The sequence below is a fragment of the Pteropus vampyrus genome, unplaced genomic scaffold, assembly GCF_000151845.1.
Source record: "Pteropus vampyrus isolate Shadow unplaced genomic scaffold, Pvam_2.0 Scaffold5, whole genome shotgun sequence".
NCBI classification, from domain to species: Eukaryota; Metazoa; Chordata; class Mammalia; order Chiroptera; family Pteropodidae; genus Pteropus; species Pteropus vampyrus.
The window spans coordinates 1,110,520-1,135,597 of record NW_011888786.1 but is presented as its reverse complement, the minus strand read 5'-3'; the positions used below and the strand labels follow the sequence as shown (position 1 = coordinate 1,135,597).

Genomic DNA, 25,078 nt, shown 5'->3' with positions numbered 1-25,078 from the left:
AATCTGGCCGCTGGAAAGCAGCGGGGAGTTTGGCCGAATGTGACAGACCTAAGTCACACTCTGGTTCAGACGCTTAATGGTTCTGTGACCCCCCAAAATTCTTCACCTCAGTCTCCCCTTAATAAATTGGAGATTTAACAATCTACTTCATAGGGTTACTTTAGAATTAAATGAGACAGAGTATGAAAAGCACCTAGTACAATTCCTGGAGCACAGCAGACACTCGACTGAAAACTAAAAAAGCTCTTTGGCTTCCTCCCTTCTCCCTTTCCCCACTTATATCTGTCAAGTTTCAAACATTTCAAATATGAGAAAGCTGGAAAACGTGTTGGGGACCTGTATAGGGGGTAAAGGATTTGAAAATGAGTACAGACATCTTTCCTCAAGACTTACCTCTAAGACATCATACAGAACTTCGTCAAAAATGTTGATGAACACGTCATCTTTCACTGACTGCAAACTGGTCGTGCTGTAGTCCCCGTTAGGGGCCCTGCAGATGGGCACACGTGACCAGGGACCGTGAAAATGGGCAAAACAGAAATAATGAGCACTCAAAAGTCAAAACTGGAAAAGTACTCAAGCCCGAGCATAGGCATGAGGATGAAAAGCCAGGCTTTCCGTTCAAGGACTGATCTTGTGCAGGGAAGGACATGACAACACGGTGCCTGCACCCAGAGGGGACGGGCACCGGGCCGGAGGCCCCGTGTGGAGGGACAGACCCTCGCTCTGCTGGCTGGTCCCGGTGAGTCTCACGTCCGCTTCCGCGGTGAGCTGAGCCAGGAGCCGGCAAGCCAGGCTCCTCGGGTGGGCCGCCCACAAGGTCCCCAGCAGCCCGCGTTCTGGGACACGGACTTCCCACGCAAGTGAGCTCCGAAACAGGCTCCTTCACCAGACCATTCCCGAGTCATAAGCCTCCTATCGTTCTGTGGTCGGTCCAATGCTCTCTGCACCCCGCCTGCTTTCCCCATGGGTAAGTAAAGCGAGGCAGGAGTGACGTCCATCTCCGGTGACACAATGGCACCACGTCCAGCCAGGCTGGGTCCGAGGAGGCTGCCCCCGGCGTGGCTGGCCTCCGGGCTACTGCGTGTATTTTACTGAGCACTCGCCCTCCAATTTCCTCATATAACAGTGGGATCTGCCCTTCTCTTCCGACTAAACTAGTTCTAATCCTTGCTCTGCCTCTAATTTACTATTTACCTTTAAATAAGTCACCTTCCACCTTTGGGTTTTAGCTTATTTTCTACAAAAGTAGAGTGGTGAACTAGATAATTCCTAAGGTTGCTTCAAGATCTGCAGTGATGAGTCTTAAATATCTATAATCATTTAATCAAAAATTTTAAATGGTGAGAGAAAAGCATAATTTACGGGAACAAGGGAGTTGTAGATTTACTTAAGGCTTCCAGAGTCGGGGAGACAGAGAAGAAAGGAAAAGCAGTGTGGGGGCCACGGGGTGTGGGAAGCGGGGAGCTGGGGCTGTGAGTAGCCAGAGACCGCAGAGGCGCGTGGCGTCCCAACGGTGAACCCGAGTTTCCCCAGCTGGACGTTTGCCCACTTTGTCTCCGGTTGCCGTCAGTCGTGGCGCAAGAGAGGAAGCACGGCACTTGGTGTCAGGACTCCCGGCCCTTGCTCCAGCTCGCAAGCCACACAAACTTTCACCTGAGCCTCCGCGTCCTTCACGTTTCTTCAGAGTGTCCTGTCGTTCTTTAAGGAGGAAAAGACGCTTACCGAAATGGGAGTTCAAGCTCTTCATTCCAGCTGGGGTTCGGTCCTTCAGCCGTCGTCGTATGGCAAATCGTTCGTTGAAAAGAAACCTCTACAAAAGGACGTACTAAAACCTTAAAATCAAGAGCAGACTGTAAGAGTCCACAGCAGTTGAATCATTTTGCTCCTAGCATGTTTACTAAATAGTATGTTTCCAAAGAAAACGGAGCAGAAATCAGACTATGAAGTTTCTAGGCAGTTCTTAAAAACATAAGGCATCAGATCCTAGGCAGAGATCTAGCATTTGGGTGTTTCACCTGGCCGAGCGGGTAGTCAGCACTGTGGGTCGGACTGTGTGTGGTTGGGGAGGCAGCACGCTTTTCGCTGAAAGTCCTTGAAGATCTTGATGGCTGCTGGAATCTGCTAGGAGGGAACATGTATGAAAGAAATAAATGTCAGGGCAAGTCTAATTATATATTGAGCAGATGGTTTTTCCAAAGGCGTATGGCTCTGGTGGCTAGGGTGACAGACATTCTCTCTAAGCTTGTTGACACTTCCGAAGGCTTTCAGTCATCCCAACGATGCTCTGGCCATCCCTAGTCACCTAGTAATTACCAGAACCTCCCCAGCTTCTATCCCTAGACCCACACGAATGAGTGAGAACAAAGAAGAGCCCTCTCGCCTCTCCTAGGGGGTGCCTGAGTGGGCACATGCCTTTCCCTGCATGAATGAGAGCCTCGATCCCTCTCAGGTAGCCGAATCCTCAGCTGCCCGACCAGCCTGTCCTGTCTCCATCCGATTCCTTTCCCGCTGTATTTTCTTTGGACCTGCCTTCTCCAAGAACCTTGAGCAACAAATCCCAGGGAAGACGTCTCTCTGGGCCTGAGAAGCTCCACTGGCAAGGGGAGGTCAGGAATTCCTAGCCTGGGTTAGGGTCTGTGGGGCTTTTCCTCTTTCTCTTTTAAAGCACTGCTATTCTTAAAGAAATGAATGAAGGTCGCCTCCAGAGAGCTCCTCCCAGACACTTTCCGCCTCATCCTAACAATCCACTTGCATGTTTGTTCTGAACTTTACAGTTTACCAAGTATTTCACATTCATTACTGGACGAAGTATAAATTATCTCTTTCTACTAGAGTGTCTCACCTTTTCACAGATAAGGGTCTCAGATAAACTCTGAGACAATAAAAGTGCAATATTTAATAACAACTGCCAGAGAAAACCTTTTTCTCTTTGGAACACCATTGATTACATTATTACACAAATATTTGGTAAGTACCTATCCTACTTTAGGCCCTGTGTCAGACACTGGGGCCACCAAGACACACAAGACACACTTCAGCTCAGGCTAGAATGGATGGTAGACATGTAAACAAATAAGATACTATACTGGGGTACACGTTAGACGAGAGGGATGGGCATGGGCAATAAGGGTACAGCAAGGGAGCTGGAAAATCCTTTTTAGTTGGATGCGAGGGTAAAGGATTATGGTTTGGGCAGGCTTAGTCTAAGAGTTGATTCATGAGTTCTCTTGATGAGTCTACTCTACAATGTGAAACACGTAGGATCCACTATACTTCCTTGTAATTATTTGAATGAAATTGTTTACCAGTTAAAAAAATCAATAGAGACCAAAAGTAAGAGAAACACCTCTATATTCTTTTTTTAAAAGACAAATGAACGAACAGCTTTTCAGTCCACGATTGAGCTCAGATGCAGTCAAGGTGCAAGGGTTGGGTTACGGCTCAAAGAAGCAGAGCTGACATGGATGTCTATAAGTAATAAGATTGGGAATAGTTGATGATAATCAGATGCTCTGTAACGGGTGAAAGAATTAGTAAAAAAAAAAAAAAGGGAAAAAATGGGGTGAGAGGAGGGGAAAATAAATTTAAAGGAGAGAACTCGGAGGAAAGAAGATGCAAAGTCTAGGCTGGCACTCCCCGGTGAATCAGACAGGGCCGGACGGCCTTGGACAAGCCACTCGCCCTCCCTGTACGTCCATTTTCCCTTCAGTAAAGTGTAGATAATGATAGTAGTGAGAAGTTAATGGAATAGTATATACCTAAGTGCCCCGCATAGTGCCTAGGACGTGGTGAATGCACAATAAGTCATGGCTTCCCTCCTGCACTGACCGGCAAGTGCACCAGCCGAAAGAAGTTTTAGTTCTCGGTCCTTCCATCTCTGTTCTCTAAGGGGATAAGAAACTCAGGCTCCCTCGCCTGTGGTCGAGGGGTCCCCATTGCCCCCGGTGCAGTGAAGCGTAGTAGGCATACCTAATTTCTCTGAGCAGATAAAACGGAAGTCACATTTTTATGCCCGTGGCATGTACGTTTCAGAACCTAGGACACAGACGTTTTAGGTTTCTGCCCAGCTCACACCTGCTTCTCTGAGGACGGTTTCCTCCCTTCAGGACAAGTCCTGGTGACCCTCTGTCTCCGGCTACAGGTGGTAAGACCATGGATCTACCCCTGACCCCAAGCAGGACCTTCAAGCTCCCCCCGAGAAGCTGGCACTTGGTGGGTGGGTGGTCCCCTGCCAGGATGCACCACTTTCGTCACGTGGAGACGAGCGAAGCTGCCCACAGAGGGAAGGGAGCGCGAGAGACAGTGGTGTCTCGGAGGAACTGTCTTCATATCTACAGCCCACCATCCGGTTCGGCTGTGCCCTTGCCCTTGAGTTCTGTGCGACAGTCCAGTGAATCCCCTCTGTGGCCTGAATCGACTGAATTGGTTCTGTTACTCGCAACCAAGAGGGCATTGGCTTGAGCAAGAATGCCCAAGTCTCACAGGATAACACTAAGTCAGAGCGGGACCGGACAGGCCATGCGAAGGGATCGTGGCCGGGGCCCTGCAGAGTCCACCCAGGGCTGCCCCGGGCTCTCACCTTGCTGTTGGCCTCCGCACCGGGATGTCATAAGCCCGGATGATGTTCACCAGCAGCTTTATGTCTCCGTCGGACAGGTTTTGGGCTGTCACCTTCTTCCGACCTTTTCTCCTTGGCCTCAGTGGTCGCTTTTGTTCTGCCAGCTTGAAAAGGCTTAAGCCCAAAATGCTAATGATTACAGAACAGGATTAGGACTCAAAGGAAAAGAAAGATCTGGAAAGTCATGAGACAACTTCTCAAACTGTGCCCCAAGGATCCTCACAGGCCCCTGAAAACCCATCTTTCCAAGGAGGGTGGAAATCATCAAGAAATTCTCCCAAGATGGGAGGGGTCCTCCTGTGTGCACGATTAAACCTTATTTTAGCTGCGGCCGATCAGAGAAAGAGTAGCGTGTTCTGGCCCCTGGCCGGCCCTCCCTGTCTCCTGTCTCCCTGTCTCGCTTTCGCTCTTGCCAGCTGCTGCACAGGCAGTGCCTCCCTCCGCCTTCCTCCTGGGCCCTCACTCAGTCCGGTGACAGTTTTACTGGCCCTCAGGGCAGAGGCCTGGCCCCCTCAGCCAGAAGGCGCTCCCTCTCCTGAGCCCTCTCCTCTCATGGCAGGTGATGTTCACCGCCTTCCTGGCGCTCCCTGGACTACCTCGCCCTCTGGGTGTGGATCCCGGCTCCACTCTTTGGCCTTGGGCAATTTATTTCACCTCTTTAAGTCTCTGTTTCATCATCTGTAAAATGGGGATAATAACAGCACTTCCTGGGCTGTCGAGAGGATTAAGCGAAAAGGTGCGTGCAAAGCGCCCTGTCACAGGTCTGGTTCCTGGTGTCGAACAGCAACTGTTGGGTGATGACATTGATTATGATGCCAGTGCTCACGCTGCAGGGAGAGGAGGCGGTGGAGACAGGAGGGTCTTTCTCTCACCTCTCCCCGCCCCCCCCCCCCCCCCCCCCCCACTCTCCATCCCCTGAGGTGATGTCAAATCAACACTTCCTGGAAGATGAAAGCAGCTCGGTCAGTGACTCATGGGAGAAAAGGCCATGGAGCATATAATTAAATTCTGGCCCAGAGACTAAACAGAAACACAGCCCTGACTTGGTATCTGGAAGCTGAGGTGGCCGACCGTGCCAGACGGCACAGAACGAAGCCAGCTGTGCAGAGCCAGCCTCAGCTGGGTGCTCACGCCTCTGCTTCCCTTGTGGGGTCGGACGGCCCGGTGGCCTGTGTGACTGCAGCCCTCTCTCCAAAGGGCCTGTGCCACCCGAGGAGACGACGTGGCACGACAGCTCCCGCGGGGCTCCTGGGAGCCACTGTTCCCATGTGTCCCCTGGATCGTCTTCCCCCACAGCACAGAACAGTGACCATTTGTCAGCACCTCTGTGAATCAAACAGCGTGGTAGGTGTCCTGCATATGATATTTCTAGTCCTTACAGGGATAAAGTTTACCCCGTTTTGCATACGAAGAAACCACAGGCTCTGCGAGGTGATGCGATTTGCTGAAGGCTCCTAAGAGGGAGGAGGGGGCCCAGGGTTCAAGCTCAGATCATTCTGACTGCACGGCCCCTCTTCTTCTTCTTCGTAGAATCTATTTACATAAACTTTATGAACTCATTTAAAACAAGAATAAGCCCGGGGCATGCTAACATCCTGTAAAACTGAAAAATAACTCTCCTTTCCAAAACAAAAAAAGACTGCGAGAGGGTGACATCGTTTTGCATTTCTGCAGATCTCTTTGTGTGTGTGTGATTTATTATCTACATTTTATTATTTTCATGATTTGAATTGATTTTTATTGAGATAAAATTGACATAACATTGTGCAAATTTACGATGCACGTGTTGGTTTGGTATATTTACATATTGTAATATGATTACCATCATGATATTAGCTGGTACCACTGTCTCTTTACATAATTGTTTCTTTTTCATGATGAGAACAATTAAGATCTACTCTCTTAGTCACTCTGAAGTTTATAAGACAGACTTGTTGACTATATCACTATGCTTACATGAGATTATCAGGACTTACTTATCTATTAGTTGCAAATTTGTACCCTTAAATAACATCTCTCCAATTCCCCTACCTCCCCCCAGCCTCTGGTGACCACCATCCTACTTTCTGTTTCTATGAGTTTGGCACTTTTAGATTCCACATATGAGTGAGATCGTATGGCATTTATCTTTTTCTGACTTATTTCACTTAGCACAATGCCCTCGAGATCCATCTACGTTGTCACAAACTACAGCCCATCTGCTTCATCGCTCTGCCAGGACACATACCTAACCCACACCTGGGGACCTCAGAGAGACACCTTTGCCAGGGGGCCATACCACAGCACGTCCCTTCCTTTGTCAATGCGTCCTCCCTCCCCCAGAGCTGGCTCCTCATAAGACTTTGCTGCCCTCATAGTGGTCAGCTTGGGGACATTTTAGTGGTTAGGACCATTAAATACAGAAACGTCTTAGTTTAAAGTCAAGAACAAATTGAAATTAAAAGAAGAAAGAACATACCCCGAGCCTTCAGAACTTAATGCAGAAAGTAAAGCGGAAAAAAGAAAAAGAAAGAAAAGAAATGGAAAAACAGTATGAAAAATCACCATCTATTCTAAGTGTAATTTTCATGACTGAAAAAAACATTCAATGACTGGGTTCTGGGCCTGGAGCAAAGAGAAGGTTTGCATGAACTCATGTGGGCACAGCCTCTCTTCCGTACGTGAATGGAGGCAAAGCCAAAGATCGGGGCCGACACAGCTCAATTTTTTGTTTCCTTTCCAACTCGATGGTGGAGAGGAAACGCATGTATAAGAAATAACATATGTTTTCTGGGACCAAGAGATTTAATCACAGAAAGGGACATGAGGTGAATGGACTGCACACAAGACCACCAATATAGAAAGTTATCTATTATCTTTTATGCATCCACCCCGAATTGAGACAATTTGAAGATGATTCTAAATGACAGGGAGGCAATCGAGCAAATATAGTCAATTTGCAGCGTCTATGTAAACATCCGTTTCTCCCGGCTGCCCTTGCTGCTCACCTAACACAGCAGCTCTCTGCCTCCTAGCTGTGCTGGAAGCTGGCCGCCCCCTGCCGCCCAGAACCTCAGCGGGCTAACTGGCAGCCACCCCTGCTGCCCGTGACAGGAGAGTCAGTGGGAAGTCCGGCACTGGGAGATGTGGCAGGGGAACGCCGTCACACTTAGTTGGGTCGGAACGAGGGCCTGGCGAAGGCTGGTGACGGTGACTTGGCGGTGGAGGGAGGTGAGGTGGGGTCTTCTGGGACGTGATGGAGAGGACCAAGTGTGACTTGTTCTCCTAGAGACCCCCTTAACTAATGGAATCGCTAGGCACTGATTAAGTTCGACCAGTTTCCAGCATTATTTGGGGCTCAGCTGCATACCATACAATGATAAAAATCTTATATTTACATGAGATTTGGAATAGAATGCAATACCAATAATTTCTATCGGAAATAACAAAAGGTTTGTTTCTTACCTGATATTGGGAACTTCTTCTTCGACTATCAAATCCGTAAGAAGAAAATGGTGTTTCGCAATTAAGAAACGATTTATCACTGATTCTCTAACCTGAGGGAAGGAAGAAGTTTCATTTAGAATCGTGTTCTGTGAACTTCATCGTTCACTCCCTACACTTCTTCGCGTCCTCACCCCCACGTCACCTTAGTTCAGCCCCGACCCGGCCCACCTTCGCTTTTCCCTGTGTCCCTGACCTCTACTGTCGCACGGCCAGCTGTGCTCACCGGGCAAGCTCCAAAGGCAGCTGTTTTGTTCACCACTGTATTCTCAGGGCCTGGGAGAGTCCCTGACATACAGTCAAATTTTGCTGAATGAATGAATGAGTAAACGAAAAGCAGGCCCAGCCTCGAAGCACACACAGTTCAGAAGGGATTCTTAAGTTCTTTCCCTCTTCAGACTGGTTTACTTCCTGATTATTCTCTAAATGGAGGGCCTCTTAAATGCCGTAATTGGGGTTTTATACATTAGGCACCAGGTAGATCAATTGGATGAGGAAAAGGTACTGTAGTCACTGTAGCATTTCTTATAAGTTAAATCTATTAAAGAAAAGGAAGAAGGAAGGAAGGAAGGAAGGAAGGAAGGAAGGAAGGAAGGAAGGAAGGAAGGAAGGAAGGAAGGAGGAAGGAAGGAGGAAAGGAAGAAGGAAGGAAGGAAAGAAGGGAGGAAGGAGGGAAGGAAGAAGGAAGGAAGGAAGGAGGAAGCGTGGACAAAAGGACATTCCACTTTCTAGTGTATCAGAGCAGTTAGTATGGTTTAGAAAACTTTTTCATTGCAAAGGTAATACTATGCAAGCATTCAAATAGGAAAATCATGCCTTGGAAATCGAGTCCCTTGTAATCATACCCCACTTAAGATAACCACTGAAAATACACTGAGACACATCCTAGTGCCTTCATAGGTTCAAAAGACAAAGATAGCTATTAATCAATTTCATGTGTGTAATTATGAAAAAATAAGTCTACAGGAGTTGATCATCACACAGAAATTTAAAAGAACAAGACCTCCCACCTCCCTTCTTAGGATGCTGGCTATTTTCCCTCCGAGGACTGTATAAAATAATTTTCCTTACCTGCTGGAGGTACTTGGCTACTGTGGCCCTATGGGTATCTATGTGCTCCTTGGTTTCAATTACGTTTCTGTCTCGTAACCGTTTCTCATAGTCCTAAAATTAAAAAGGAATAATTTTACGATTTTCAAGTACCAGTGCTCTCTCATGCCTTTCTTGAGATGAAAGAATTTATCGCACTTGCTTTAAGTCATAAATTATGGTTCTAAATGTTTCCTCCAACTTCCTCTTAACTTTTGGTTCAGAATTGATCTTGGACGCCGTGTCTACGATTTGGAGTCAGCTGTCAGACTGCCGTGTGGGTAGTAGAGAAATCTGTAATTACGGTTTGAAATGTTCATGTGGGAAGACACGGAGGCCTCACATATAACAGTTGCTGTACTTCAAGATGCTAAGCTCATCCAAGCAACTCAGCCAAGGGCTTTGCCTAATTTTTGCCTTTTCTATATTAAGTAAAACAGGTACAAAATAGCGAATAGCATCTGGGTGTGGCTGACTTGGTCACCAACTCGTAGGAAAGTAGCGGGTATTTTCGCTTTGTCTGCTTAGGCCACTGCATTTTCTTCTCTTTTTCCGTGAACTAGATTCCGTGTGGGCCCCAGAAACTGCCATGTTCTCCTTTAGTTCTCTGGTCACATTAGGGCCCAGGAGGGACCCTAACCCAGGCCGTATGACTCCAGAGCTGGTGCCAAGATTTTTAAACTTGGGACAAGAGGACATATCTCTCCCTCCTGGATGAGGCCACGTAGAGAAAATGTGCTGCAGTAGAGAAGCCGCCACAGCAGGGGAAGCCCGGACCGGATGGAGGACGCTCCCGGCCGCGCTCAGGCCCTGGACCCAGCTGCCTTGAGGCTTGGATGAACTCTTGACATTCATGTGTCTTTAGGTGTTTAACCCCATTTTGGGATTTCATCATCCAATAAACTCCCCTTGGTGCCTGAGCTAGTTCAAATTGAATTTTATCACTTACAATCAATCACAAGTCCAAACGATACAAAGAACCAAGTAACCAAAAATATTCTCCAAGAATGGCTTCTGCATGAAAATTCATACTGGTACTTATTTCTCATGGCTCTCCATTTACCTCGTCAAACGCAGACTCACCTGTCTAGGTTGACTGGCCTGCCTTACCTACACAGGACTGTAACTTGTAATTCCTCAAAGCTTCTGCCCCACGCCCCTCAGATCCCTCCTCACCTGCCTGGCCTCTGTGCATCCTGCCACTTGGCCCAGGACGCCTGCCCAGCCCTGTTCCCCACTTCCTCCTACCCACCCACCCCAAGGCCGCTCAAACCCCACCCATCAGTCTTCTCGTTAGCACAGACTGCGTTTGGTGCTTAGCAAATACTTATTGGATTAAAATAGAATTGGATTCCTAAGCCGGGATAATTTGCCATGTTAACACTTAAGATATTTTTCTGCCTACGGTTCTGCTTTTTCTTAGTGTTTGTGTCATTCATCACACTGTGACGAAGAGATTATTTGAACACTGCACTCAAGAAAAATGCTGGAAAGGTTATGAAAAGTGCTACAGAAGAGAAACCAACACCGCTGAGCACATAACACCTTCGACCGCAGAATTCCCATGGACTAGTACGCCAGCTAGCACAGCCGCTATCCGATTACTGCCTCTACGGACATTTCTTACCTGGAACACCTTTTCCATAATTTCTCGGTCGTATGCTGGAACCTGCTTATAATTTCGGAATTCTGGCACCTCTTGGCTTCTGAGACGAAGAAGCCTGAATCGTTTGGATCGATTTAATTCCTCATCTGAAACGAAGTTAAATTCCTGTTGCAGCTGTTCCAGTCGAAAGAAATCAGGGACATAGGATTCGCCACTGGTAGCGACCTATCAACAAAAAAGAAAATACAAAACTCTAAACGACAGGCAGATTTCGTCCAAGGAAACCCGGCCCTGCGCTTTTGGGAGTGGAAGCGTTAACAGTTTTCGATGGAGAGACTTGTCCCAGATTTAATTCAAAGACAAAGTACATTATAATAGCAACAAGGCAGGTGCTATCATATTTATTTAGTAGCTATAAAAAAGTAACGAATCATTTTTCCAAAGAAATAAAAACTATAAGTTTCATTTTTGGTATGCACGTTTCCCATTTTTGGTACGCATAATTCCCTAGGTATTATGAAAATATACAGACTGAAAAATGAGAGTTATATCGGTATATTGGGGGAATTTTAATTTTAATTTAATTAGGTGCTTACTGCAAATGAGATTACTCGGATGCACAGTATGTGTTTTAAATATATTTAAACATAATTTATACTATAACCTTTTACTATATTTATGCACATATGTAGGTAAGGGCCCTAGAGTCAGCTGATCAGCTTCACTAGCTCCATGGCCAAGTCCTCCTAATTCTAAACAGCACTTCATGGCCTTGGTCAGTGAGAAAAATGAGCCAGAGATGGACCAGGCGCCAGTCTCCCATGTCCCATACACTGGCACAGGAGAGAAAGCTTCAGTACCACTGAGAGGCCGAGCAGGGATGGGCTGCACTCTGCCCAGGTGTCTGCCAGCTCCTATGCAGGATGTTCTGCCGGCTGTGACCTCCTCCTGGGCAGAAGGAAGCCGGGAGCAGAGATTCTTAGGGCTTTGCGTGGGGAAAGGTGACCCTACTGTGAAAATCCTGGCTCAAAGAGAGACCAGTCGGGAAGGCGATCCCTGTGCTGTCCTTCTATGGGAAGGCAAATCATTACACATGAAAAATGGAGGTGCCACATACACTATAGACCTGTTGGCTTAAAGATAATGGAAGCGTGATTTGAAAACTTTCCATGGACTAGACTACACTTTAAGTAATATGACTCATTCTCTCTGGTATTTCTCTTATCTACACTGAAAGCATCGTGTTGGAAGGAGAGTTTATACGTACAAAAGTCAGACTTTTGCTTTAGTACTTACCTTAGAAAGACCAGGGGAGAAATGGAAATTTTCATCTGAGTTACAGTTACCTTTCTGATGAACTTATACGAATAAACACAATCATGGAATGTGTTGCTATGGTCACTTTCTGGCTCATCTACTTGTTTATTATGTTTTTGTGGGAATTATAATCTTGGGAGCAAAAACATTTGTATTTGATACCGAGAGAAATCATTTACTATCAATGATCCATTTTATTTATAAATTCACCAAAGAAAGAATTTTGAATGTTATGATAGATACAATCAACTTATCTCATAAATATTTAAATGAAAACCAAATGATAATGAAATTAATCGTCAAATGAGAAAACAAACAAAATCAGCATTTCTTAAAATTCCTCTATCGGTCTGTCAAAGAGTGATGGAGAGGGCACATACTCTGAAATCGGATGAACTTGGATCTGAGTCTTTACCAGCTACATGACCTTGAGCAAGTACCTCTGTGTGTCTGAACTCAATCTCCTCTCTGTAGAAGGGGCAAAATAAAACCTCTCTTTAGGGTTTTTATAGAGGTTTCAGGTAAGAGTAACAACAACAGCATACTTATTGCACACTGATCGTGTGCCCGGCAAAGTGTTGATATGCCGTGGCTCATTTCTCATAACCGCACTGTGAGGGCATCTCAGGGCTTAGAAGCCTGAGTGCCTGCCTTGATCACATAGCCAGGCAGGTGCAGAGCTGGAATTTAAGCTTTTCATTCACTCAGCACTCATGCTCTTAAGCACTATAGAACATAGAGGGAAAGAAAAAGGACTATAGAACATAGAGGCCTGGGCCATGTCCATTATTATTACACTGAGTCAAGAAATAGTACGTGTGCCACGTTACCGAGATCAGCTGCATCAGAGGGGCGTTGTTGGGGTCATTCGGATCGAGCTTGGACTCCGCTGCCCATTTGGCCAACTTTTTCATGTCCATCAGTCCTGATGTGCCAATAGATGAGATGGCATCTGCTCTTTTCAAAGCGCTGAAAATAAAAGGTTCATTCCATGAGACAGGCTTTACCACGGAGCAGTCCGGGTCGGGACCACGAAACCCCCGGATGCATTGTTTAAGGGAGCTGTTACTCTCCCTGAGAGAAAATCTGATTATTAGGAAAGTCTTCTGCCATTTTTCTTTACTGGACGACTGCTATTAAATATGTTAGAAGAACAGTAAAAGAGTATAAATGGTGGGGGAACACAGTTGCAAACCACACGTCTGATAAGGGGTTGATATTTAAAATATGTAGGAAACTCATATAACTCCATAGTAAAAAAACAAAAAAATTAAAAAAAAAAAAACCAAATAATTAAAAAATGAACAAGGGAACTAAGTAGACATTTTTTCAAAGAAGATATGCAAACGGTCAACAGATACATGAAAAAGTGCTCAACGCACCTAACCATCAGGGAAATGCAAATCTAAACTATGATGCTGTATCACCTCACACCCGTTAGGATGACTACTACCAAAAAGAGAGGACGTGGAGACAGGGGACGCTTCTGCTCTGTCAGTGCTGCCACTGAGGGGAACGGTATTTAGGTTCCTCAAAAAAATTAAAAGTAGAACTATCATATGATCCAGCCATCCCACTTCTGGGCATATGTTCGAAGGAAATGAAATCGCTATCCCAAACTGGTATCTGCACCCCCATGTTCCCTGCAGCATTATTTACAATAGCCAAGGTACGGAAACAACCTACGTGTCCACTGACAGATGAATGGATAAGGAAGCTGTAGTGTATTCATGAAAGGAATACCTCTCAGCCTCCTATTTGTGACGACAGGCATGAACCTTGAGGGCTTTGTGCTGAGTGAAATAAGTCCAACGGGAAGACAAACGCTGTACGATCTCACTTATATGTGGAATCTCAAAAAATTAAATTTATAGAAAGAGAGGCTAGATTGGTGGTTGCCAGAGGCAGGGGGTGGGGGCGATGGGTGCAGGCGGTCAAGGGCACAAACTTCTGGTAGTGAGATCAGTAAGTCCTGGGAACGTGATGAACAGCATGGTTTCTGTAGTTAGCAATACCGTGTTGTATATTTGAAAGTTGCTAAGAGAATAAATCTTAAAAGTTCTCAGCACAAGGGAAAAAACTATAACTATGTGTCATGATGGATGTCAACTAGACTTATTGTGGTGATCATTTGACAATATATACATATGTCGAATCATTATGTTGTACACTTGAAACTTTATACAATGCGATATGTCAGTTACGTCTCAATAAAACTGGAAAAATAAAAGAAGTACAAATGGAAGGACTACAAATGCGACCCGTTTGGACGATTGCCCAGTGCACGGTGCATGTGAGTGTCCCCGAGTCCCTGGGTCCAGGCCAGTGAGGAGCCTCTGCATCTGGTGCAGGACGCCTGAAAGGCTCACAGTCAGGCCACTGGGGAACCACACATGGCTGAGGCTAAAATGAGAAAACATAAACATGCAACTCGCGTAAGCATCAGCTTTGGCCGCGACCGCTCTCCGCGGAGGCCGGGGCTGTCAGCATGGTTGAGTTGGGGTGGTTTTGACACAGCTGCATTTCTGATCACTCGTGCCGTATGTTACTGCCTTTCCTGATTAGAGCTTTAATCCCCAGGAAATTTCTCAAGCATAAAATTCAATGAAACGAATGCAAAACGCTCAGAGGAAATGGCGGCCAGTCTCCTGGCAGAGCTGCTGCCTTTATCCCAGGGACGTAGGGCTTGTGTCGGGAGGGAGAGGGCACGCAGGGAAGAAAGCAGCCCGTTCTGTTCCTCCTCGTGTTGAAAATGATACTCGGCTGCTTGGGAAGTGTCTCCTTGATGATCAGAGTAAGTTTATCTTATAAACGAGGCAACCGAGGCCCGGGATGGTAAAATGATGGGCTCGAGACACATCTCTTGAAGAATGACAGAGGTGTGGCCCACACCCAGCCGCCCGGACAGGCATCAGCCTCAGAGAGTGGGCTTGCTGGGGTCTCTTTCTTCTGTTTTGAGTAGAAACCTAAGCATCCGGGAATCAAGGAAGAAGGCTGAGTATAGGGTCTTTCATGTATCCAGAAGGTTCTACACCAATCATCACTAGCAATGAACCTTTACTCAGAGCCAAACATCTACAACGAAGGGCCACATCCCCCCATCTGTAAAACAGGAAGAAGAGTAGTCACAGAGTTTCTGCCAAGAGTAAACAGGAGAAAGTGCTTTTTTCTGTATCTCACACTGATAAAGACCAAATATATTTGTTAGGCTATTCATATTTTAATTTTTACCTTAAGAACAATAAAAACTCCTGAAAATACTGGCACAGGACAATAACAGGGAAGAATGTGATTCGCACGCTGTCCCCCCGGCCATCATGAAAGCCGGCATGAGCGTGGCTCAGCGGCGAATTCCAGCCACACACGTTACCTCCTGAATCCGGTGTTCTGCTGGGACAATGGAGGAATTAAAGGTATTCCGTTTTCTCCGACGGCCCAGGCCACGCTGTTGGACACCTTCCCCGAGGTCATCAGAATCAGCTGATTACTACCGTCAGCTTCAAAGGAGAAGGGCACTCCTGGGGACACAGCAGACCAGACAGGGTGTCGTTCAGACAGGAAGCAAGCCCCGTCGGGCCTGGTGAGAAGGCAGACAGCAGGCAATGCAAGGGAAGGATGCTGGTGGCGGGGGTGGGACCCGTCGTCCAGCATCACCGGCCTCCAGGTGACGAGGCTCGAGGTCGGCCGCGTGGCTCTGTCTCTGACAGCTGAGTGTAGACGTTCCCATGAACGGTGCCTTAAGGTTAAGGGGAGTGGGACCATCTGTGTGCCTACTTAGCAGCTGCGTGACCACAGGCGGGCAACTGCTCTGAGCCTTAGCCTCCTCATGCCTGCAATAAGGAGAATAATAGTATCTCCCTCAAGGGATTATTGTAGAGCCATTCATTTATTCATTCACTCAGTAGGCGCTTATTTGAGCTCTGACTCCGTGCCAGGCACTGCCGTAGCAGTAGAGAAACCAAAAGGATTCAAATCCCTGTTCTCACGGAGCTTACATTCCAGGAGGAGAGACAGGCAGTAAGTAAGCCTGATAAGAGAAACGCGTAGCTGGTTAGAGAGTGACGTGTGAGAGAGAAACATTCATTAGGGAAGGTACACAGAAAAAGCGTGTTTTGGCGGGTGGGGAGAAGTTGAACCAGATGCGGTAGCCGGGGGGGCTCCATGACAGGGGACTTTAGATCAAGTCCTGAAGAAAGTGAGCAAATGAGACATGCAGAAATCCTGGAAGGAGTATCCTTGGCAGAGACAACAGGGTGAGCGCCCTAAGATGGGAGGACGCTGTGGTGAGGAGCAGCGAGTTAGAGGAGGTGGTGCCTGCAAAGAACATAGACCACTCAATGGAGCTAGTTAGCGCTAAGCGAGGTGGCAGCGATGAGGCCTCACTGACTTGGCCCCCGCCGATGGGAAATTACTGGTAAAAAGTCTCTAGTTGGTGTGTTTAATTCACTAAAGGAAGAAGAGATTTTCAAGCACTAAATATATCAACTTCATGATCCGGATTTCCAGTTAATATCAACACAAACCAATACCGCTATCATACTGTAATAGCATCTTTGTGTTTCTCAAAGACCTTTCCTATATCTTAAACGTTCCATCTTGATCTTCAAAATAACCTTCTAAGGCACCGAAGGAGGTCGGATTAGAACCATTCTATGAATGAAGGAGACGATATTCAAAGAGGTGACATAAACTAGGGTCACACAGCTTGTTGGTACCAGAGGTGGAACCAAAGCCCAGCTCTTCAAACTTTTAGACTGGTAATTGGATCTGGGCCTCAAAGAATTCTTGCAGAGAAATCTCCAGATATGACCTCACAATAATAAAATCACCTGACACATAAGAAAACAACCCATCATGGCAACAGAATCAGACCAATAAGCAGATAGGTATTAGAATGATCAGATACAGAATATTAAAAATATTTTTAATAATGTTTAAAAAATAAACAAAGTAAAGAATGAATAAAAAAATGACTGAGTCTAAGAAGAGGATGAAAAATTTGTCACAGCTGACCAGACTGATTGGAAAAGAACTAAATAGAATATCTAGAAGTGAAAAGTAGGTATCGCTTCTTAGCCTTTTGACTAAGATTAAGTATAGAGGTGAAAAGTACGATAACTGAGATGAGAAACACAATGATGAGTTTCAGTGATTAGGCACAGCCGGAGAGTGAATTCGTGACTTAGAAGACAGATTAAAAAAATTACACAGAATATAACAGTGAAAGAAAAAGATACCAATTATAAGAAACATAGTAGAAAGAGTAAATTTCCCCATCATATATCTAACCAGAATTATACAAAGAGCTAAGAGAGAGAATGTTAATTAACAGTCTCCCATTATAGTTATTTAAGTTATTTCAAACTTTTCAACCTTAAAATAACACCATGATATAATTTTTTTAATGCACAGTTTGTCCTCATTTTACTTTCTTAGGAAAGATGCCTAGAAGTAAAATTAAGGTATCAAAGGCATTCTGAGAGTGAGATGGATTTCCTGGCCATCAATAGTACATAAAAAGTGACTTTGCAAAAAATTATCGTTATGGTTTTAATTTGAATTTCTGATAGCAATTTTATAATGATCTGGTTGAGAAGTGGGGGAGAAAAATGCATTCAAATCCAACAGTGAAACTGTGAGCCATTGAGGAGAGTTAGCTTTCCATACCACTTCCAACTCCCTCGTGGTCCAGGGTCACATGCTGGTCACTGCTAAACTCCACCTCTTCAATGGGAGCCCTTCCACTGACAACGGTCGTTTCAGGAATAGGCAGAAACACTTCTGCCAGCAAGGTGGTACCGCTGTGTCCAACTGTCTCATACACCTGAAGTTGAGGAAGAGAAACAGCCAGATAAAAACAGCAATAGTGTATGCCACTTATGATACTTAGTCCACTTATCTGTTCTGGTCAATTGTTCCCGCCCAGGGTGCCCACCTCCTAGTGGAAAGCCACATCCCAACAAGTGTCAAGTTTCCTTTAGAGTCTCAGCAAATTACTGTAAGACTTCGTTTGAATCAGGATCCAAATTATTCCATACATTGCGATTGATCGATATGTCCCTCATGCCTCTACTAATTTATAGGTGACTCCCCTTTTTCTAAACACTTTTACTTTTTTCTATACTTTTTCCTATATTTATATTGGTTCAGAACTCTAATGGAAAAAGGAGGGCCATTTATTGCTTGTCCCGACCTCTCCTAAGAGCCCACAGTTTTATAATCTTACACAGCTTTAAAACACGTGTAGCAGATTATTGCTCACTGCACAGTGGACCTTGATTTGCCCTGTTCGGCGTGAAGTTTCAGCCTGAGAACATGCTGTGCTTTCTTTCCTTCCCTTTCCATGAAGCTCACTCAAGGCTCTAAGGCTGTTATCTTGTCTAATCTTTTACCACATTCCTATGAAGAATGGTTCGCGACAAAGATTCGGCACGATGACAGACCCGGCAATTCGAATGATGGATTTGAGGCTCATAGCGGGGAAAGTCACCCATCTGGTAAGTTGCAAAGCTGGGAACTGAATCTACAACTGTTTCATCCAAACACTCATATGCTTTTTGTTATGTCTTCCTCATGGACCAGGGAAAATCAGAAAAGTGATTAAAAAATTAAGAATCCTTTTAAAGCCATCATCATGATTCATAAAATATAATTCGTTTGGACAAATTGGTGAGAAATATGACTAAAACAGAATTCCACATCTGAATGAAAAAATAAAAAATGGAAATGTAAAAACAATGGCTATATTCAAGGCTTAAGGGATCGCTTAGCATACGTAATTGTAATCAAAAGACCACTGATTGGATAAAGAAGATGTGGTACATATATAATGGAATATTACTCAGCCATAAGAAAAGATGAAAAACTGCCATTTGCGACAACAGAGATGAATCTTGAGACAGTCATGCTAAGTGTGAAAATAAGTCAGACGAAAAGTTGAGAATCATATGATTTCACTCATATGTGAGATATAAAACTGAAAGCAACAAACGAACAAGACAAACAAAAACTCATAGACGCAGACAACAGTTTGGTGGTACCCGAGGGAAAGGGGGATGTAGAAAAGGGTAAAGGGGGCCCAATGTGTGGTGATAGAAAGAGACTTGACTTTGGATAGTGGACACGAAATGCAAGATACAGATGATATATTATTCAGTTGTACACTTGAAGCCTATATAATTTTATTAACCAATGTCACCGCAATACGTTTAATAAAAAGAAAAAAAATATTAGAAGACCACTGAGCTCTTCCTGTCTCAGATCTCTCGGTTTCCCAGATCTCCCAAGGGAGTGTTGTCTGGAGTCGGGGGTGCATTATTCATTTCACTGCACTGTCTACCAAACTCACTATGTGCCACCGCTGCACCCTGAGGTCTCCCCAGAGGAACAGTTATCTCTTCTACCAAAATTCCTTGTTCATGCATCATTTGTCTCACTGGGTGGTGAGATTCCTGAGGATAGGGATCTCACTTGATTTCCCTTTGAATGCACAGGACCTGCACCTGTGAACTAAAGCATTTAGAAAGGAGCATGTTAACTCTTAATAAACAACGAGATGGTAAATCTGAGAATGGTATTGTTCTCTTCTCTGAGCAGCTGGTAGACCTGGGTGTAGTGTGGTTCTCAGATTTTTTCACCTGTCTTATTTTACCCCACATCTGACTGTCAGCTCTTCCCGCAGTCTGCAGAGGGCAGTGTGGTGAACAGGACAGGGAAGCCTTGTGGTCCAGACAATCTGGGTCTTAATCCTGCCACTTATGAGCTGTGTGACATTGGGTATGACATTACTCCCTTTTTGCTCTCATTGTAAAATGAGGATGTTACACAAAGCTGAGCAGGAAGGCAGTAGTGAAGCTTAGCTGAGATGGATAAAAAGTCTCTTTTTTTTAGGAGCTCAAGAAATGTTGATTCTTCTTCCTCTGGGCAGTTATAGTAATCATGTCTGTAGTACTTTATACAATACTTTGCGATTTACAAAATTCTTTCATAAACATGATTACATTTACCAAATATCTTGTTAAATCTTCATGGTTAATTGATTTTAATAAACTGTGAAATAAGAATTGTTTAAAATTTAAATTTAACTTATTTAATTTAAATAAAAGACTTATAATATCTTATAAGATCTGTCTTTTCAGGATTCCCTAATTTTTTTTTTATAAGAAGATATTAAGCTGCTGAGGACGTATAGTAAATGTATGGCATATCTCATATTTGTAATTAAATCTGTATTTCTGGGTACCCAAAGGTAAAGAGGTGAAGAACAAACTACATTAAAGCTTAAAAGCTTTTAAAAAATCGAGACCTAATAAAATCCTGTTATTACCTCAATTTAAGGGAATAGAGAGCATACTAAAATACCATTTATGGTGGTCGGATACTTCAGAAGGTGATACAAAGGCAGTAATTAGGATTTCATTAAACCTTTTCTGACCTTGTATCTCTCTTAACATCTGCAACTAGAGAATATCAAAACACTCCAACACCCAAAGCAGTTAAATCAGGGTGTGAAATGTTTAAAAATAAGAACAAATCCAAACGTTTTTCAGATACCTTACGTCTCATTTCATAATAGAAGAATCCACTGTTTGTTTGCTCAGCTGTGGAAGGCCAAGTGTTCATATTATGTGCCTCCAGTGGCTGTGCAAACACATCCTTCTTAGACTCTAACGGTTCATCAAATGTTGTGTTGTAGGACCACAGAGCTGCTTCTGAGCTTCTGCTCTGGTTTTTATGCCTGTGTGTGCCCTGTGCTGGTCACTCTGCTTCATGATGACCAACACATCATGATTCTCTGATTTTCAAACAAAACAAAACACGGTTTCATCTCTCGCACTTGGCTTTGGATATGGCACAGGCGGCCGCTCCTTCATCTCGGCTGCCGTTCCCCTGTCTGTGAGTCGTCTCTTAGCTGATGAACCCATCTCCCCTCAGTGTTGGATCAAACCTTCCCTGCTCTTGGGCCGCAGACCCGCTTCCTTCACTGGGAACCCCCTTGGCGCCCTGCCTTCCACCTCGTCTGGTGTCATTCCTCCCACCTCAAAGGACCTTCTCCTGTCTTGATCCCACCCCTCCGGTATCCTGTTGGGTCTGGTCCCTCCCTCTCCCACCCACTCCCCGCACCGCTTTCCTTTTTCCTTTCCAAGGCTTCAATCTCTTTCCTGCACTGACTGCTCTTCTCTCTGCTGACCTTGAATCAACCACACCCCAAAAGTAAACCACGATCCTCTTTCCAAGTCTTCATCTGTTTCCCTCCGCCCCTTCTCTGCCGAGCCTCTGGGAGGGAGCCGCCTCTGGTATCCTCATCTTCTCTGCCCTCATCCCATCCGACCCGGTCCCCAGTCCTCACGTCCTTCCCCACGGCAGTCTAATTGCCACGTCAAGGACCCCGTCCAGTCTGTCTTCCTGTGTCCCACAGTGCCTTGCGCAACATATATGCTCAGTAAAACACTTGTTGGATTGAATGTACAAACGACAGGTGGGTGCATCATAATGAAGGGGTTAAGAGAACAGGTTCTGGGGGCTCAGCCCTGGCTCTGCCACTTTCGGGCTGTGTGACCTCAGGCCATTTACTTATCTCCTCCATACTGCAGTGTGATGGGGGGATGATAACACAGCCGATTCAGCGAGTTCATACACAGGAAATGGGGCAGGGCATATTGTAATTGTTCAGTAACTCATACTCAATATTGTTGAGTAGCAACACAACTCAATGCGTAGTGATGCTAAGATTGTTTTTTAAGATTTCTCCCACAGTAATGAGTCTTCAGAGTGCAGAGATATGTTTAATTTTGGAATTTGCTCTTCTTTACCATTATACCCAATTAATATGGTAAAATGAGCATGAAATTTAGAGTCGGACAGACTAGGGTTTGAATTCTGCTCTGCCATTTGACTTGCTTTGTTAAGTTACTCAGTATCTCGGAAGCTCAGTTTTTCCATCTTGAAAATTGGGAGAATAATAGTACCAGTGATTTTCTTCAAGATAACATGAGATAGCATACGTAAAGAATGTGGTCCTCCGTAGACACTTGGTAAATGCTATTTACCAGAGATTTTCCCCATTTTCATGGGTGCCTGTTCAGTCTAAGCCCTCATCTTTGTACATTGAGATGATCACACCTACCTCCACCTTGCCCTGTGCAATCCATTCTCCATCTAGCAGCCACTACCCTTCAACCTGCTCTTGGCCACCTGCGTCCTCTGCTCTTGGCCACCTGCGTCCTCTGCTCTGTACACTGCGGGGTTCCTGACACCGCTTCCGGCGTCGGCCCGCGACAGTCTGACTCACTGTTGTCCAATTATGTGAGTAGATATGTAAGATGTGTGTAAAAAATATCTGTTTTGTCCTAATGTCTACAAAAGACCGACGACAGCCACAAAAGTGAACTGGCCAAGAGTTAACAGGATTGTTTTTTTCAGTCCAACAGTGCAATTCTGGAGTCGAGCCAGTGAAATCAGGAGAGGCCCTGGGAAAGGAAACTCGAATAAGAGCCAACTCCATCAAGAGGAAAGTTTCCCAATCTCAAACCACATGCCAGGGATATGAAAGCTCAACAGGATTGATTCGTAAGAAAAAATAATGACGCTAAAACATGTAACAGCCACCCAGCTGTATTACACACCCTCGTTGGTTTGCAGGAGTCAAGAAGATGAATGTGGGGTGATGATATTATAGATGCGAGTGAGAAAGAAATGAAGATAATCATCACAAAGCCTTTTTATTCCTAAATCAAATTTCATTGTGTGTGTGTGTGTGTGTGTGTGTGTGTGTGTGTGTGTGTGTGTGTGTGAAAGGCGAAGCATTTATTTTGGGAAGACCTCAGAAGTTGAAGTTTCATGACCTTTCTGGAAAGACTCTGCCCCCTGAGTCCAATCTCACCCTTCCCTTGGGGCCAACTTTGATTCTCCTTTTTACTCTCTTAAGTCAAACTGTCATCAGGTCCTGTCACTTCCTCCTTTCAAGGCTTCCGGGCCTGATCCCGTTCCCTCACTCCTGGCTTTCCATGCCAGCCCCCGGGTTTACCTTCTGCTCTGTAGAACCTCCCTGGCATTCCTATCTCCAGCCTGGCTGGGAAGCACTGAGCCTCACAGTTCAAAACATGCACAGAATCAGACATCACGGGCTCCCCTGTTCCCTTCCAGGGCCCTGCACTTCTGCACACCGCTGAGTATTACGCCCTTGGAGTTCCTCCTCTCTTATCTCCCAGCTGGGTTTGAAGCTCCTGGAGACAGGGCTGTGTGCCCCACTTTTTATACATGGCTTCCCATTCTCCCCAACACGCCTGGCTCAGTATTAGACACTCCGTTGGTTCTTAACAAGCAAACAGCAAATGTTCCCACCTTGGCTGTTGATTCATCAGTTGATGCATTATAGTTCTGAGAATCTTAGAACTTTTCCTGAAATATATTAGGCTCTAAAGTTAAGAATTCGATAGTACTGGCATAAGCAGATGCAATTAAGATGATTTTTCTTACCCTGCCAAAGTTGCCAGTAATTCTTGAACCAACTCTAATTCAAAACTTGCAATTATATGGAAAAATTTCAAATGGCATAGTACTATTCCTAGAGAATTGAAATATAATAGCTCCGAAGTTAATTTAATCTGTAACCACTACTCGATTATAAAAAATTATGTCATGAGCCATTACGATACGGGATTTGATCAGTAACCGAATCTCTGCAGATAGAATTTAAGAATTTAAGAATTTAAACCGACTCCTTTCATTTGTAATTTTTAAAAGATTACATGATTCACCTCTTAGGGTAGGGCCAAGCTAATTGCCTATGAGTGTATTCTTGGCATTATAAAGTTTTGCTTGTTTATTTAAAAAATGTATATTTTTGAGGGTAACTCTTTTCATATTACTTCGAAAAATTGTTTTGATCGTAACATCCACAGCGAGCTAATCCTCAAGACAGTACATGGGAGAGAGTGTGGGAGGCTTCTTTTCTATGTTAGAAAATATACGAAATAAGATATTGGTGTACTCGCGGAAGGTGGATGATGTCTTTCCTTCCACAGTAATTCAGAACATTTAGAACTGCCCAGAGCACCTGCCCAGGTGGGCTGAGCTCCCCCTGTGAACAGAGGCGTGGCTGGGGACCCGCGGGAGGGAGGCCCTCTCCCCTGTCTTCTGTCCTCCTTACAGTGGGCTGTCTCCTTCTAGAGCTCCCGTCCTGCCTACACGCCGACTCCTTGTCTCTCCTCACTGTACCTTTCTGTCTGGCCTTCTTCACATCAGCTTTTCCTCTGCAGGGAGCAATGCGGAGGACACATTAAAGACGAATCTCCAACGAGGGTCAGACTGAACAACCAAAACCTTTGCTGTGCCGTGGGTGCAGAGTGGGAGAGACCCACGCAGGGGCGGGGCCCCCAGCAAACCCTCATTATTCGGGGCAGGTGCAGCCAAGAGGCAAGCTGGCTTCTGCCATCTATGTGTATTTACTTTCCTCACCAAGTTTTATCCTTCACGTAGACAATTTTCTGTGTGTAGTGTAAGTCTTACTTTAAACTGTAGCTTAAGCACACGTGTTCGGAGCCAGGGCAGCAGGGTCCACGTGGGAAGCCGTGAAGACGGGGGTCTTTGGAATCAGCAGAGCGCACCCCTTCCCCCAGGGGCATTGGCATTTTAAATGTCCCAAAGCCCCTCGGCGTCCACACGGAAGGGCACTGCCCCCAGGCTCTCGCTGCAGGGTACCCTGGCCAAGAAAGGCCACTCTAAATCGAGTGTAGAGAACATGAGATTTTCTAGTTTCAACACATCTGAACATGAGATTGTGACTCGCGATCCGTAGGGTGTCATAGTTTAAGTGGCTCAGACAATGGCGAATCTGCCAGGGAGTGGTGATATGACACCAAGTCGGTGGGACCCAGAGCCCCTCAGACCTGGCTCCTCTGCGCAGAGGCGGCCCCACTCCCCTTCCCGGGGCAGAATCATGTGACTCTCCGCTCACCCTC

General features: G+C 45.3%; 1 protein-coding gene across 1 annotated transcript in view; it reads right to left on the bottom strand.

Moving 5' to 3' along the window:
* CC2D2A (coiled-coil and C2 domain containing 2A) overlaps positions 1-25,078 on the bottom strand; it is a 117,900-nt gene that overhangs the window by 26,005 nt on the left and 66,817 nt on the right. The window contains exons 17-26 of the mRNA XM_023533927.1: positions 17,784-17,940; positions 15,487-15,634; positions 12,947-13,085; positions 10,821-11,024; positions 9,176-9,268; positions 8,066-8,157; positions 4,583-4,750; positions 2,019-2,124; positions 1,726-1,835; positions 394-490 (exon numbers count right to left, since the gene is read on the bottom strand). Of these exons, the coding sequence (XP_023389695.1) occupies positions 394-490; positions 1,726-1,835; positions 2,019-2,124; positions 4,583-4,750; positions 8,066-8,157; positions 9,176-9,268; positions 10,821-11,024; positions 12,947-13,085; positions 15,487-15,634; positions 17,784-17,940 (1,314 nt within the window). The remainder of the gene's footprint in view (positions 1-393; positions 491-1,725; positions 1,836-2,018; positions 2,125-4,582; positions 4,751-8,065; positions 8,158-9,175; positions 9,269-10,820; positions 11,025-12,946; positions 13,086-15,486; positions 15,635-17,783; positions 17,941-25,078) is intronic.